Here is a 15537-nt window from a genome sequence, read left to right on the forward strand (position 1 = left end):
GTCACAAAGCCACAGGCGGCCAACAAAATCCAGACATCATTTGAAAAGGGTTGCAGAAACACGATTCGATCCTTTTTGGTGCTGCGCGGGTGGCGAAATATGAAACAGGGTCTGCAATGAAACGCATCAAAGTAATAAATCCCCAATTATAGAGCTGAAGGGAAGTTTTGATAAATTTATTTATTCTAATTTTCACAAATTATTGTGAAACTGAAAGTTTAGGCAAAGCACAACAACAGGTAAGTGAATGCTAATTGCCAAACTATGAAAGCTAAACTCTATTCAGCACTAAAAGCCAATAAATTTGCCTTAAAACTGACAGCTTGGCATCACGTTAAAGGCAAATAAATAAAAACGATGTACACTCAGAAAAAAAATTAACTGATTTCAGCAAACATTGTCTTTCAGGCATTTCATGGTGTCACGAATTAAGGCCCGTTTCCCTCTAGAACGCATAGTTAAGGAGATACAGCCATTTTAAGTTTTCCAAGTGAAATTTCGAGTTTCAATGGGTTTTCAATGAAATTTTTTAATTTTTTGACGGAGTCACGAATTAAAACCCGTTTCCCTCTAGGACGCATAGTTAAGGAGATACAGCCATTTTAAGTTTTACAAGTGAAATTTCGAGTTTTAGTGGAGTTTCAATGAAATTTTTAATTTTTTGATGGAGTCACGGATTAAGGCTCGTTTCTCTCTAGGACGCATAGTTTAGGAGATACAGCCATTTTAAGTTTTTCCCTCTTGGAAGCATAGTTCAGGAGATACAACCATTTTAAGTTTTCCAAGGGAATTTTTGAGTTTTAATGGAGTTTCAATGAAATTTTTAATTGATGGATTTTTATTTGATGGAGTCACGAATTAAGGCTCGTTTCTCTCTAGGACGCAAAGTTAAGGAGATACAGCCATTTTAAGTTTTCCAGATGAATTTTCGATTTTTAATGGAGTTTCAATGAAATTTTAAATTTTTTGATGGAGTCACGAATTAAGGCCCGTTTCCCTCTAGCACGCATAGTTAAGGAGATACAGCCATTTTAAGTTTTCCAGGTGAATTTTCGAGTTTTAGTGGGTTCTCAATGATATTTTTTATTTTTTGATGGAGTCACGAAATAAGGCCCATTTCCCTCTAGAACGCATAGTTTAGGAGATACAGCCATTTTAAGTTTTCCAAGTGAAATTTCGAGTTTTAATGGGTTTTCAATGAAATTTTTAATTTTTTGGTGGAGTCACGAACTCAACGCCCATTTCCCTCTAGGACGCATAGTTAAGGAGATACAGCCATTTTAAGTTTTCCAAGGGAATTTTCGAGTTTTAATGGAGTTTCAATAAAGTTTTTAATTTTTTGATGAAGTCACGTATTAGGGCCCGTTTTCCTCTAGGACGCATAGTTTAGGAGATACAGCCATTTTAAGTTTTCCAAGTGAATTTTCGAGGGTTTTCAATAAAATTTTTAATTTTTTGATGGAATCACAAATTAGGGCCCGTTTCCCTCTAGGACGCATAGTTAAGGAGATACAGCCATTTAAGTTTTCCAAGTGAGATTTCGAGTTTAAATGGGTTTTCAATGAAGTTTTTAATTTTTTGATGGAGTCACGAATTAAGGCCCGTTTTCCTCTAGCAAGCATAGTTTAGGAGATACAGCCATTTTAAGTTTTTTAAATGAATTTTCGATTTGAAATGGGGTTTCAATGAAATTTTTAATTTTTTGATGGAGTCACAAATTAAGGCCCGTTTCCCTCTAGGACGCATAGTTAAGGAGATACAGCCATTTTAAGTTTTCCAAGTGAATTTTCGAGTTTTTGTGGGTTTTCAATGAAATTTTTAATTTTTTGAGGGAGTCACAAATTAAGGCCCGTTTCCCTCTAAGACGCATAGTTAAGGAGATACAGCCATTTTAAGTTTTCCCAGTGAATTTTCGAGTTTTTGTTGGTTTTCAATGAAATTTTCGACTGTTCGACGTCCTTTTGCAACTTGGCCCAAATCGGTCCAGATTTGGATACGCATTTTTACTTGTCTCCGTTTAAAATTGTTTAACAATGTTAGCCTTTCGTAATCTTTTAAAATCCAATGCACTGTTTTCCCCAAAAACCGGAACATATTTTCTCCATTGGAAGTGAATGCACATATAATCCAATTATGCTCCCACTTACCTGGCCACCCAAGTGCTGGTCGTATAATCAATCACTTTGGCACGTTCGATGCGAAAGAAAATTGGCGATCCACCAATGTCGACTTGCTTGCGGACCAATGCACCAATCATGCCATCAAATTTGCCATTCTTTAGGTAACCCCAGCTGGAGGTCTTCGACAAAATGAAACTGCACAAAAAAAAAAGGCAAGCACAGAAAGGAAGAAACGAAGAAAAATATCATCAACAATAAATGGAATGATGTACAAGAAAACCAAAAGGCAAAATTGGAGGAACGCCGACTATGTTATACCCTTAAAAACAATAAAAGGAAATTATTGAAAATATTTAGGGGAAATCAGTGAACTTTAATCCTGCAGCACTTTCTGTCATCATCTGAATCTCACAACCTGTGAAAAATTTTACAAACTTAGAACTACAAAATGTTTGCCTAACTGATATGATCACATAGGGTGTCACAATTGGTGATGGAATGGTTATTCAATAACAAAATGTTTCGATTTTTTCTCTCACGATGGCATATGTGGCCCTCTACCCCTCTGTATCGACAGATTGCTTAAACTTTTGATAGATGTACATAGAGTCATACGGTCGGACAGACAGGCTAAAGCAATTCTTAAATTTTATTCTTTTTCCAAAGTTGTTAATACAGCCACCACGATTGTAATGACCTGTGTAGAGGTTTAACCTAACAATCAACCACTCACACATAAGCATAATAAATGAATTGATATGCTCCCCACTCACTAACCACCAATCGAGTGACCAGCGAAAGAACCAGGGGTGAGATATCTCAAAGATATGCCACCTGCAGTGCTGGCCCTTCTAACGGACTTGGGGCCAACAAACTATCAGAGTGTATAGCCAAGGATAAGAAATGAGCATTTCCTCCGGAAATGGCATAGGCATGGGGAATGGGGGGGGGGGGGGGGGGGGCGGCGGATTGAGTATTGTTTTCATCAGACAAAATGTGTGAAATTTGTTGTGGTTTTTGTGGGTTTGAGGCCCGCTGCGCTGTCGTATTTCCTTCAAATGCAAGCCTCTGCTCCATATGTCGATAGAGCAATGCTGGCGACGGTGGAGAAGCAAAACAAAACAGTAACACAAGGATGTTATGGCAAAGAACAACGTACAACGTCTATGCACATAATATTGTGAAAAGTATAATTGATGACTTTTAAATTGAGGTTTTTGTTTTTCTTTGCTCTCATTCTCCCTTCCACTGTCTGACACCCCCCCCCACCCGCCAACCAAGGCTCATAGACATCCAATGCAAGAAGAATGGATTCATATATCGGTAACGATAAATGGATGTTGGAAGCAAGTATCCTTGCTGCTGCTCCTTCAATGAATCAGTTGAGTTAAATGATGATAAAATTATTCAATGTATTTGTGATTCACTATAATGTGATTGACGAGGTCGATGGTAGTATTGGAAGCAAAAAAAAAACTGCAAACGTTACACATGAAATAACCAGGAAAGTCCAAAAGAACAATAACTTCAAACATAACCAACCTGAAATTGAATAAATCTCGCACATGGGATAATAATGCGAAATTGAAACGATGCATCGAATCCAAATGTGTATCTTTGCGATTGGTGAGATAGTCATGCAAGGTAGTTGTATTGCTTTTATGTATTATCTAGAAGAAATGAGATGTGAAATTGTTGTGGTTTTTTTTGCTTAAGTATCATAAAGGCCATGCTTACCACAATTTGACATTTTATGTTGGCCAAATGCATGTTCATGCGTCTCAATACAAAGGATTTTGTACTATACCATTCAGCCAGTTGTAAGCCTTGATTATATGAAAAATATCCAACTTTGGATATATTTAACTCGCCACCATATTGGCGGCCGGGATTCCTGCAAATTGTATAACGGTCATAAAAACAATACCTTGTCTTAATAAGAAAACAAGAAAAAAGGCGTTAAATTCGGCCGGGTCGAACTTTGGATAACCACCACCCCAGGTATATATGTAAACCACCTTTAGTCAAAATCCGATGAAAAATGCATACCTTATGCCCCATAGCATTTATATCGAAATATGTACAAGTACACGGTTAGCATGTCAGCCTAGGACGCAGAACGCCTGGGTCCCAATGCTGGCGGAAACATAAGCCAAAAATATTTAGCCGTTGCTATCCCCTCCGAATGCTAGCAAGATTTGTGAGGTACCATGTCATGTAAAAACTTTTCCCCCGAAAAGGTGTCGCGGCATACCATTCGGACTAATCTATTGGGTTGCCCAAAAAGTAATTGCGGATTTTTCATATAGTCGGCGTTGACAAATTTTTTCACAGCTTGTGACTCTGTAACTGCATTCTTTCTTCTGTCAGTTATCAGCTATGACTTTTAGCTTGCTTTAGAAAACAAGTCTAAAAAAAGTATATTTGATTAAAGTTCATTCTAAGTTTCATTAAAACTGCATTGACTTTCTTTTAAAAAATCCGCAATTACTTTTTGGGCAACCCAATATAATATGTAAAAGAGTGCTAAGTTCGAACGGGCCGAATCTTGGCTACCCACCACCACGGCTTCCGCTAAAAATGAACCCTTGCTAATTGAATTTGTGTTTGAATTATTTTGATCCAAAGAAGTCATATCTTGATATCGGTACTTAAGGTAGAGCTGGCAAACTATCGACAATCGCTCAGTCCGTTCGTCTGTCCGTCCGTCTGTCCATCCGTTTGTCCGACCGTTTGTCCGACCGTTTGTCCATCCGTCTGTCCATTCGTCCGTCTGTCCGTCCATCAGTCGGTCCGCCTGTCCGTCCTTCCGTTCGTCCCTCCGTCCGTCCCTCCGTCCGTCCCTCCGTCCGTCCCTCCGTCCGTCTGTCCCTCCGTCCGTCCCTTCGTCCAACCCTCCCATCATATAAACCTATCGGGGACTTGACTTCTTGAGCCTCTAGAGGGCCCAATTCTCTTCCGATTTGACTGAAATATTGTAAGACGTGTTTTGTTATGACTTCCAACAACTGTGTTAAAAATAGTTCAAATCGGTTCATAACATGATATAGCTGCCATATAAACCGATCTGTGGTCTTGACTTCTAGAGCCTCTAGAGGGCGCAATTCTTATCCGATTTGACTGAAATATTGTAAGACGTGTTTTGTTATGACTTCCAACAACTGTGTTAAAAATAGTTCAAATCGGTCCATAACATGATATAGCTGCCATATAAACCGATCTGGGGTCTTGATTTCTTGAGCCAATTGAGCGCGCAATTCTCATCCGATTTGTCTGAAATTTTGCACGTGGTGTTTTGTTCTGATTTCCAATAACTGTACCAAGTATGGTTCAAATGGGTTCATAACCTGATATAGCTGTCATATACACCGATCTGGGGCCTTGACTTCTTGAGCCAATGGAGCGCGCAATTCTCATCCTATTTGGCTGAATTTTCGCATGAGGTGTTTTATTATGATTTCTAATAACTGTATTAAGAATGGTTCAAATCGGTTCATAACCTGATATAGCTGCCATATAAACCGATCTTGGGTCTTGACTTCTTGAGCCTCTAGAGGGCGCAATTCTCATCCAATTTGTCTGAAATTTTGGACGTGGTGTTTTATTATGATATCCAACAACTGTGCCATGCACGGTGAAAATCGGTCGATAATCTGATATAGCTGTCCTATAAACCGATCTAGGATCTTGACTTCTTGAGCCTTTAGAACACGCAATTATTATCCGATTTGGCTGAAATTTTTCACGTGGTGTTTTGGTATTACTTCAAGCATCTGCGCTAAGTATGCTTCAAATCGGTCCATGTTTTTGATAAGCCTGCCATATAAACCGATCTGGGGTCTTGACTTCATGAGCCGCAAGGGGACGCAATTATTATCCGATTTGGCTGAAATTTTGCATGAGGTGTTTTGTGATGACTTCCAACAACTGTGCTAAGAATAGTTCAAATCGGTCCATATCCTGATACAGCTGCCATATAAACCGATCTGGGGTCTTGACTTCTTGACCCTCTAGAGGGCGCTATTCTCATCCAATTTGGCTGAAATATTGCATGACGTATTTTGTTATGACTTCCAACAACTGTATTAAGAATGCTTCAAATCGGTCCATAACCTAATATAGCTGTCATATAAACCGATCTGGGGTCATGACTTCTTGAGCCTCTAGAGGGCGCAATTCTTATCCGATTTGGCTGAAATTTTGCGTGAGGTGTTTTGATATTACATCCAACATCTCCGCTAAGTATGCTTCAAATCGGTCCATGTTTTTGATATAGCTGCATATAAACCGATCTTGGGTCTTGACTTCTTGAGCTTCTGAAGGGCGCACTTCTCATCCGATTTGAATGAAATCTTGCATGACGTGTTTTGTTATGACTTCCACTAATTGTGCAAAGTATGGTTCAAATCGGTTCATAATCTGGTATAGCTGCCATATAAACCGATCTTGGATTTTGACTTCTTGAGCCTCTAGAGGGCGCAATTCTCATCCGAATCTAGTACAACGGCTTCTCTCATGACCTTCAACATTCGTGTCTAATATGGTCTGAATCGATAAAAAGCTTCATACAGCTCCCATATAAAACGATCTCCCGATTTTGCTTCTTGAGCCCCTACACGGCGCAATACTTATCCGAATGGACTAAAATATTACACAATAACTTCTAAAATGTTCAACATTCATTTGTGGTCCGAATCAGACTATAACTTGATATAGCTCCAATAGCATAACAGTTCTTATTCAATATTCTTTCTTTGCCTATAAAGAGATACCGCGCAAAGAACTCGACGAATGCGATCCATGGTGGAGGTTATATAAGATTCGGCCCGGCCGAACTTAGCATGCTCTTACTTGTTTTCATTGCTTGCGTTCGTGTGTTGTAGAACTCCATGGCCATGGCCATGGAAAAATGGTTCGATATTTATTAAAGCGCATTCATATATCATCTCATGCCATAGAATTTCATAAAAAGTTGAAGCGTTTTCACTTTAAAATTTATCACTGCTCCCAGTGACAAAGTTGGTTAAGTGGCAGGAGGAAGAGGAGAAGAGAAATACGAACTCATGCAATAAAAGCGAATATGTTTTTAACTATTTAAACATTCTGTGCAACAAGAATGTCTAATAAAAAAGTTGAGTTGTTTGTTTTCACACACACTCACAAACAGCTCGGCTAACACTCAACTTTCGAAACACCCACATCTGCATATAACAACATCCTTTTCTATCACTCACAAACACACACACGAGCGCAAATACACCCACATAAAGTTTCCGGCAACACCAATGAATGAATAACGAATATGGCAACAAGCAAACATACCAAACATCGTATAATATGTAGTAATCCATCTTTTGAAGTGTATTATAATCATCAGTAGCTGTCGCAGTGGCAGTGGCAGTGGCGGAGCAGGAAGTGGAACTTGCCACTGACGGCATCATAATGGATTGAGCTTCCCTGCCAGACATGTTTGAGCTAGGCACCGTTGCAGATGTCGCCGTGGAGAGCAAGTCAGTGGTGCTGGTTGGGGTAGAGTTCGTGTTGGTGTCCTTGTTGAGGGGTTCTGCTGCGGTGATGCCACGCATACGCCGTTTTGCCAATATTAACTCAGTATTTATATTGATGTTGAGTTTTTCAAGAAACTTTTCAATAATCTCCATGTCATCCTCATCTGCCTGGGCAACAGGGCCAGAGCCACTGATAGCGGATGATTTTGCCGCGTCGCCTCGTCCACCACCACCACCACCACGGCCACTTGTTGTCGCTTTTGCTGGCTGTCTCTTATTTAGCTTGGCCAAACCGGATACGGGGGCGCCAACAACATCCGTTGTTGTGGAGGAAAAGAATAATTCCTTTACCAGCATGGCTGACTTGCTGCCGTTGCTCTCGTCGTTGCTGTCGTTGACAACTTCCTTGTCGGTGTCGTTGCTACTGTTGCTGCCAGTTGTCGAGCTGCCGTTGGTGTTGCTACAGCCAGTGCTCATCTTGTTTTTCATATCATCCGCATCATCGATTTCAGTTTGTCGATTAAATGCATAATCCTCCATCAACAGCCAATGATACACAGAGTTAAACAGAGCCTTATTCGAGGCCTGTTGATGATGATGTGCGCCAAGAAGCAGCCGGTCGTCGCAATCAGCCCACATCAGCCATGGTAGTATCAGACGCGCGCCAAATGTATCGATTCATTCATCCAGACATGTAGAAGAGCAAAACAAACAGAGTCGACAGCAGACAAACAACCAAACGAACAGGAACAGGAGGGAGAACATTGTAGGGAAAAAGTAAAATTCAATGGAAGAGAAACATCATTAGTACGGTGCTACAACATAAACGTTTGATATCCGTTTCCGCTTTTAAAGGCACTAGACAACGAATAGCCCCTCGCCCACCCCCACCCCTCAAGCGAAACGTCAAATATTAATATGAACCATAACAGTGTTATTGTATGTGAGACTATGGGGTGGTTCTACGGCAAACTTGATTGTATACCCTCTGCCACTCGCACTTCAATGTGTTAGTCTATAAGGTGCACATAAACTACCATGAATAGTTGTATACATATCTGAGTGTATATGTGCTCGTTTGTTTGTTTGTTTGTGTAGTTAGTAATGTTTGTAGATTTGCTAGCAAATATTTTAAGTCAAGAGACATGAGTCACGATTAAATGGAAAATTGTGAATGCATGACTATGGCATCACTACTTCAGGGTGCATTGTGTATTTATGTTATATGGGACTATGTATGTGTGTGTGTATTTATATGGCATGTACGAATATCTTTAAACTTAGCTCATATCACCATGAATGACTGACACTTGTTGCTGTATATGAAAGTGATATTTTGTGTGTTCGACATTCAACCCATAGCCAAAGGGAGATTTTGTGAAATTTTGCACTAAAAGCCATCATTCAAAAATAGGTGATGACATTTTTAAGGATGTGCTTAGCTTCAATACTCTAGGTACGAAAGTTTAAAGAATTTAATATGGTTAAAATTTAACTAAGTATGGTCTTTAAATTTATGAAATTGTGATTTTCAAAGCGAATTGGATTGAAAAGCGAAATACCCTAAATCGGAAGTATTGAGAGTGAAAGTACTTAGACTTTAAACAACAACAAGTCTCATGACAACTCATAATTATACCCACCACCGAAGGATGGGGGTATATTCATTTTGTCATTCCGTTTGCAATACATCGAAATATCCATTTCCGACCCTATAAAGTCCATATATACTTGATCAGCGTACAAATCTAAGACGATCTAGACATGTCCGACGGTCTGTCTGTTGAAATCCTGCTACAGTCTTCAAAAATGGAGATATTGAGCTGAAACTTTGCACAAATTTTTTATTTTATCCATGACCAGGTTAGGTTCGAAGATGGGTTATATCAGACTATATCTAGATATAGCCTCCAATATAGACCGATCGGCCGAATTAGGGTCTTAGGCCCATAAAAGACACATTTATTATCCGATTTTGCTGAAATTTGGGACAATGAGTTGTGATAGGCCCCTCGACATCCTCCGTTAATATGGCTCAGATCGGTTCAGATTTGGATATAGCTGCCATATAGACCGAACCTCCGATTTAGGGTCTAAGGGCCATAAAACGCACATTTATTATCCGATTTTGCTGAAATTTGGGACAATGAGTTGTGTTAGGCCCCTCGATATCCTCCGTTAATATGGTTCAGATCGGCTCAGATTTGGATATTGCTGCCATATAGACCGATCCTCCAATTTAGGGTCTTAGGCCCATAAAAGCAACATTTATTATCCGATTTTGATGAAATTTGGGACAGAGAGTTGTATTAGGCCCTTCGACATCCTTCGTCAATTTAGCTCAAATCGGTCAAGATTTGGATATAGCTGCCATATAGACCGATCCTCCGATTTAGGGTCTTAGGCCCATAAAAGCCACATTTATTATCCGATTTTGCTATAATTTGGGACAGTGAGTTGTGTTGGGTCCTCCGAAGTCCTCCGTAAATTTGGCTCAGATGGGTCCAGATTTGAATATAGCTGCCATATAGACCGATCCTCCGATTTAGGGTCTTAGGCCCATAAAAGCCACATTTATTATCCGATTTTGCTGAAATTTGGGACAATGAGTTGTATCAGGCCCTTCGACATCCTTCGTCAATTTAGCTCAGATCGGTCAAGATTTGGATATAGCTGCCATATAGACCGATCCTCCGGTTTAGGGTCTTCGACCCAAAAAAGCCACATTTATTATCCGATTTTGATGAAATTTGGGACAGTGAGTTTTGTTAGGCCCTTCAAAATCGTTCTCCAATTTGGCTCAGATCGGTTCAGATTTGGATATAGCTGCCATATAGACCGATCCTCTGATTTAGGGTCTTCGGCCCATAAAAGCCATATTAATGATACGATTTTGCTATAACTTGGGACAGTGAGTTGCGTTAGGCCCTCCGAAGTCCTCCCTCAATTTGGCTCAGATAGGTTCAGATTTGGATATAGCTGCCATATAGACCGATCCTCCAATTTAGGGTCTTAGGCCCATAAAAGCCACATTTATTATCCAATTTTGCTATAATATTTGGGACAGTGTGTTGTGTTAGACCCTTTAACATCCTCCGTCAATTTGGCCCAGATCGGTTCAGATTTGGATATAGCTGCCATATAGACCGATTCTCCAATTTAGGGTCTTAGGCCCATAAAAGCCACATTTATTATCCGATTTTGCTGAAATTTGGAACATTGAGTTGTCTTTGGCCCCTCGACATCTTTCTTCAATTTGGCATTCATCGGTTCAGATTTGGATATAGCTGCCATATAGACCATTCATCAGATTAAGGGTCTTAGGCCGATAAAAGCCACATTTTTTATACGATTTTGCTGAAATTTGGGACAAAGAGTTGTGTTCGGCCCCTCGACTTCCCTCTTTAATTTGGCTTAGATCGGTAAAGATTTGGATATAGCTGCCATATAGACCGATCCTCCGATTTAGGGTTTTAGGCCCATAAAAGCCACATTTATTATCCGATTTTGCTGAAATTTGAGACAGAGAGTTATGTTAGGCCCCTCGACATCCTTCGTCAATTTATCTCAGATCGGTCCAGATTTGGATATAGCTGCCATATAGACCGATCCTCCGATTTAGGGTCTTCGTCCCATAAAAGCCACATTAATTATCCGATTTTGCTGAAATTTGGGACAGTGATTTGTCTTTGGCATCTCGACATCTTTCTTTAATTTGGCATTCATCGTTTCAGATTTGTATATAGCTGCTATATAGATCGATCTCTCGATTTAAGGTTTTTGGCCCATAAAAGGCGTATTGATTGTCCAATGTAGCCGAAATTTGGAACAGTGAGTTAAGTTACGCCCTTTGACACACTTCTGCAATATGGCACAGATCGGTCCAGATTTGGATATAGCTGCCATATGGAACGATCTCTCGGTTTTAGGTTTTAGGGCCATAAAAGGAGTATTTATTGTCCGATTTCACTGAAATGTGACACAATGACTTATATTAGGCTTTTCGACATCCGTGTCTTATATGGTTCAGATCAGTTTATTTTAAGATATAACTACTAAAGAGACCAAGATTTTGTTATACACAATTGAACAATGACTTGTACTTATTAGTATTTGGTCCAAATGGAATGATATTTCGATATAACTGCTATGGGATATAAGGTATGTAGTTTTCACCGAATTTTGATGAAAGGTGGTTTACATATATACCCGAGGTGGTGGGTATCCAAGATTCGGCCCGGCCGAACTTAACGCCTTTTTACTTGTTTCACTGTCTTTCCGTCTATCATTTAATCATTCTGTAGATATTTCAACATTTAAAAAAAAAAACAAGTAAAAAGGCGTTAAGTTCGGCCGGGCCGAACTTTGGATACCCACCACCTCGGGTATATATGTAAACCACCTTTCATCAAAATTCGGTAAAAATTTCATACCTTATACTCATATACCTCATACCGATCTGAACTATATACGACACGCATGTCGAAAAGCCGAACATAAGTCACTGTGTCAAATTTCAGTGAAATCGGATTATAAATGCGCCTTTTATGGGGCCAAGACTTTAAATCGAGATATCGGCCTACATGGCAGCTATATCCAAATCTGGGCCGATTTGGGCCCAGTTGCATAAACATGTCGAAGAGCCTAACCCTAAGCACTGTCCCAAATTTCGGCGAAATCGGACAATAAATGTCTCTTTTATGGGCCCTAAACCTTAAATCGTGAGATCGGTCTATATGGCAGCTATATTCAAATCTGGACCGATATGGGCAAAATTGAAAAAGGACGTCGAAGAGCCTAACCAAACTCACTGTTTCAAATTTCAGCGACATCGGACAATAAGTGCGTCTTTTATGGCCCCAAAACCTAAAACCTAGATATCGGTCTATATGGCAGCTATATCCAAATCTGGACCGATCTGTGCGATATTGCAGAAGTATGTCAAGGGGCTTAACTTAACTCACTGTTCCAAATTTCGGCGACATCGGGCAATAAATGAGCATTTTATGGGCCCAAAACCATAAATCAAGAAATCGGTCTATATGGCAGCTATATCCAAATTTGAACCGATCTGGACCAAATTGAAGAAATATGTCAAAGGGCTTAACACAACTAACTGTCCCAAATTTCAGCAAAATCGGATAATGAATGTGGCTATTATGGGCCTTACACCATAAATCGGGGGATCGATCTATATGGCAGCTATATCCAAATCTAGACTGATCTGAGCCAAATTAACGAAGGATGTCGATGGGCCTTACACAATTCACCGTCTCAAATTTCATCAAAATCGGATAATAAATGTGGCTTTTGTGGGCCTAAGACCCTAAACCGGAGGATCGGTCTATATGGCAGCTATATCCAAATCTGAACCGATCTGGGCCAATTTAACGAAGGATGTCGATGGGCCTTACACAATTCAATGTCCCGAATTTCATCAAAATCGGATAACAAATGTGGCTTTTGTGGGCCTAAGACCCTAAATCGGAGGATCGGTCTATATGGGAGCTATATCCAAATCTAGACCGATCTGAGCCAAATTGACAAAGGATGTCGAGGGGCCTAACACAACTCACTGTCCCAAATTTCAACAAAATCGGATAATAAATGTAGCTTTTATGGGCGTAAGACCCTAAATCGGCGGATCGGTCTATATGGGGGCTATATCAAGATATAGTCCGATATAGCCCATCTTCGAACTTAACCTGCTTATGGACAAAAAAAGAATCTGTGCAAAATTTCAGCTCAATATCTCTATTTTTAAAGACTGTAGCGTGATTTCAACAGACAGACGGACAGACGGACAGACGGACGGACATGGCTAGATAGTCTTAGATTTTCACGCTGATCAAGAATATATATACTTTATAGGGTCGGAAATGGATATTTCGAAGTGTTGCAAACGGAATGACAAAATGAATATACCCCCATCCTTCGGTGGTGGGTATAAAAATACGGTATGTTACATATGTCACAAGTGAGAAATCCTTAAATGTTTGATGATTCAAGCTAAGCAAAAAGCATACGGACAGAAACAATTTTACTGGGAACTGATCCATAGGGGAAAATGTTTAACTGAGTTGATCCATAGAGGAAAATATTTGTGGAGTTTATTACATGTTATTGGTAATGCAGTTTACAAATATGCTAAGAAATGTTTTTTCCATATTCTCTAAGCTAGGGTGCAGTGGAGTGGGTCTATTTCATCTATTGGCCTATAAACAAAATTATGACTGTGGACGTACATTACGGCAACACACTTGTGGACGGGTGCAAAAACATTGAAAGAGTTTTAGCAATATCTCACCAATTCAAGTAACCGACGACTAGCCTGTCCACATGATAGGTCCACAACCACAATCTGACGATAATATTCACCCTGCAACACCTGATCCAGCCAATTAGGATTTGAGGCTGCATTTGGCGATGTTGCAACTCCCATATTTCTAACATTTGCCCTATCATTTTGGCCACGACGATTTAAGGTTTTTGAATTTGAACGGCTTTTCGGTTGCAGATGATCAATGTGAACTACTTTGAGCAGTAGACTTTTGTTGGGTAAATCATCATGAGCATTGTTCTGAGAAAACAGATGTTCCAATAACTTCAAAGTCTGGCGATATTTTTGGGTTTTTCTCCATATATTGGCACGCTTGTCAGAGCATTCCAGACCAACACATGGAGGGTCTTTGCAGGTGAATAAATTTATGCGAGGGATTTTCTTGTAACGCAGAGCAAAGTCACGAATCATTTCGGATTGAATGGTAAATAATGAATGATCTTTTTCCTTTTGCAATTCCTTTTCGCCAGGCTTATTCTTTGTGGCTTGTTCTGTGGCACATTCATTTGTTGTCTCTGGCAAGCCTTTATTCTCTGGCCTAGCATCATGAGTGCAGGCAATGCCTTTTATGTTGCCATCTCCTGAGACGTCAGCAAATTTGGTTTCATTTAATCGATCCTGGCCCGGCTCAGATTCTTCTTCCCGCAGAGCTTGAACGGATGGTGAGGTTGCTTTTGCCTTCGCTGGCCGTTCTTTCCGTTGCGCGTTCAATACGTTTTGTGGTAATTTATAGGACTTATTATCGTTTTCATTAATATGTCCATAAATCGCAGCATTGTCGTCGTCCTCGTCGTTGTCTTCAAACGCAGACATCCTTCGTGTGCTTTTGCTGTCTGAGTGCTCATTTATCATATCAGAGCCATTGGCAGCAGTAGTACCCTTGCCACCATTACCAACATCATCATCATCAACAGCTATGACTACAGCTTTTGCATCTGCAGACGCCGTAGCTGTGGCTGTAGCCGCATAAACGGAAACATTCGAATCTTCATCATATGTTGATGATGCTCCACCATAAAATGCTGGCTGGTGCCACATTAATGCCCACATTAATATTAAGAGCAACATTTTTATTTTGTTATTAAAATATTTATGCTTTGTTCGATGCATCATAAATTTGAGCCAGTCTCATGTCACGTTTTATGCTTCACGCTTCCTCTTAGGTTGTCGGCCGGCGGTCGTTTCTGTTTGTGGTCGATTTCCTTCCTTTCGCTGTGATAGTCTGCCTGTAACTGAAGAACTTCCCCTGACAGTGCATCCATTTAAGGGACAGCCAAGCCCTTCCTCCTACCACAGTAGCTTTGTTTTTGCTGCTGCCTTGCCTACCACGTACTTCCGCCTTGTGCCTCCTCCACGCTGTCTTCCTGTCATAAGCGTTCTTTCATTGGCATCAATGTCAGTGAATGCATGTAAATCACTTGTCCTCTGCTTTGAGAGCGGTAATTGAAAAATTTCCTTCTCTTTTTTTTCTTCTTTGCTTTGTAAAACTGAAAAGAAAAATAAATATTTTATAATAAAAATGTCAATGAGCTGAGAGCTTTGTAACTGTATAATATCATCAAGGACTCTT

General features: G+C 40.0%; 1 protein-coding gene across 1 annotated transcript in view; it reads right to left on the reverse strand.

Moving 5' to 3' along the window:
• LOC106093890 (uncharacterized) overlaps nt 1–15537 on the reverse strand; it is a 90794-nt gene that overhangs the window by 12363 nt on the left and 62894 nt on the right. The window contains exons 2-8 of the mRNA XM_059369329.1: nt 13935–15454; nt 7642–8212; nt 7443–7548; nt 3858–4014; nt 3663–3790; nt 2148–2315; nt 25–111 (exon numbers count right to left, since the gene is read on the reverse strand). Coding sequence (XP_059225312.1) covers nt 25–111; nt 2148–2315; nt 3663–3790; nt 3858–4014; nt 7443–7548; nt 7642–8212; nt 13935–15080 — 2363 coding nt within the window. The 5' untranslated portion in view covers nt 15081–15454. The remainder of the gene's footprint in view (nt 1–24; nt 112–2147; nt 2316–3662; nt 3791–3857; nt 4015–7442; nt 7549–7641; nt 8213–13934; nt 15455–15537) is intronic.

The sequence above is a fragment of the Stomoxys calcitrans genome, chromosome 1 (genome assembly GCF_963082655.1).
Source record: "Stomoxys calcitrans chromosome 1, idStoCalc2.1, whole genome shotgun sequence".
In the NCBI taxonomy this organism is placed as follows: domain Eukaryota; kingdom Metazoa; phylum Arthropoda; class Insecta; order Diptera; family Muscidae; genus Stomoxys; species Stomoxys calcitrans.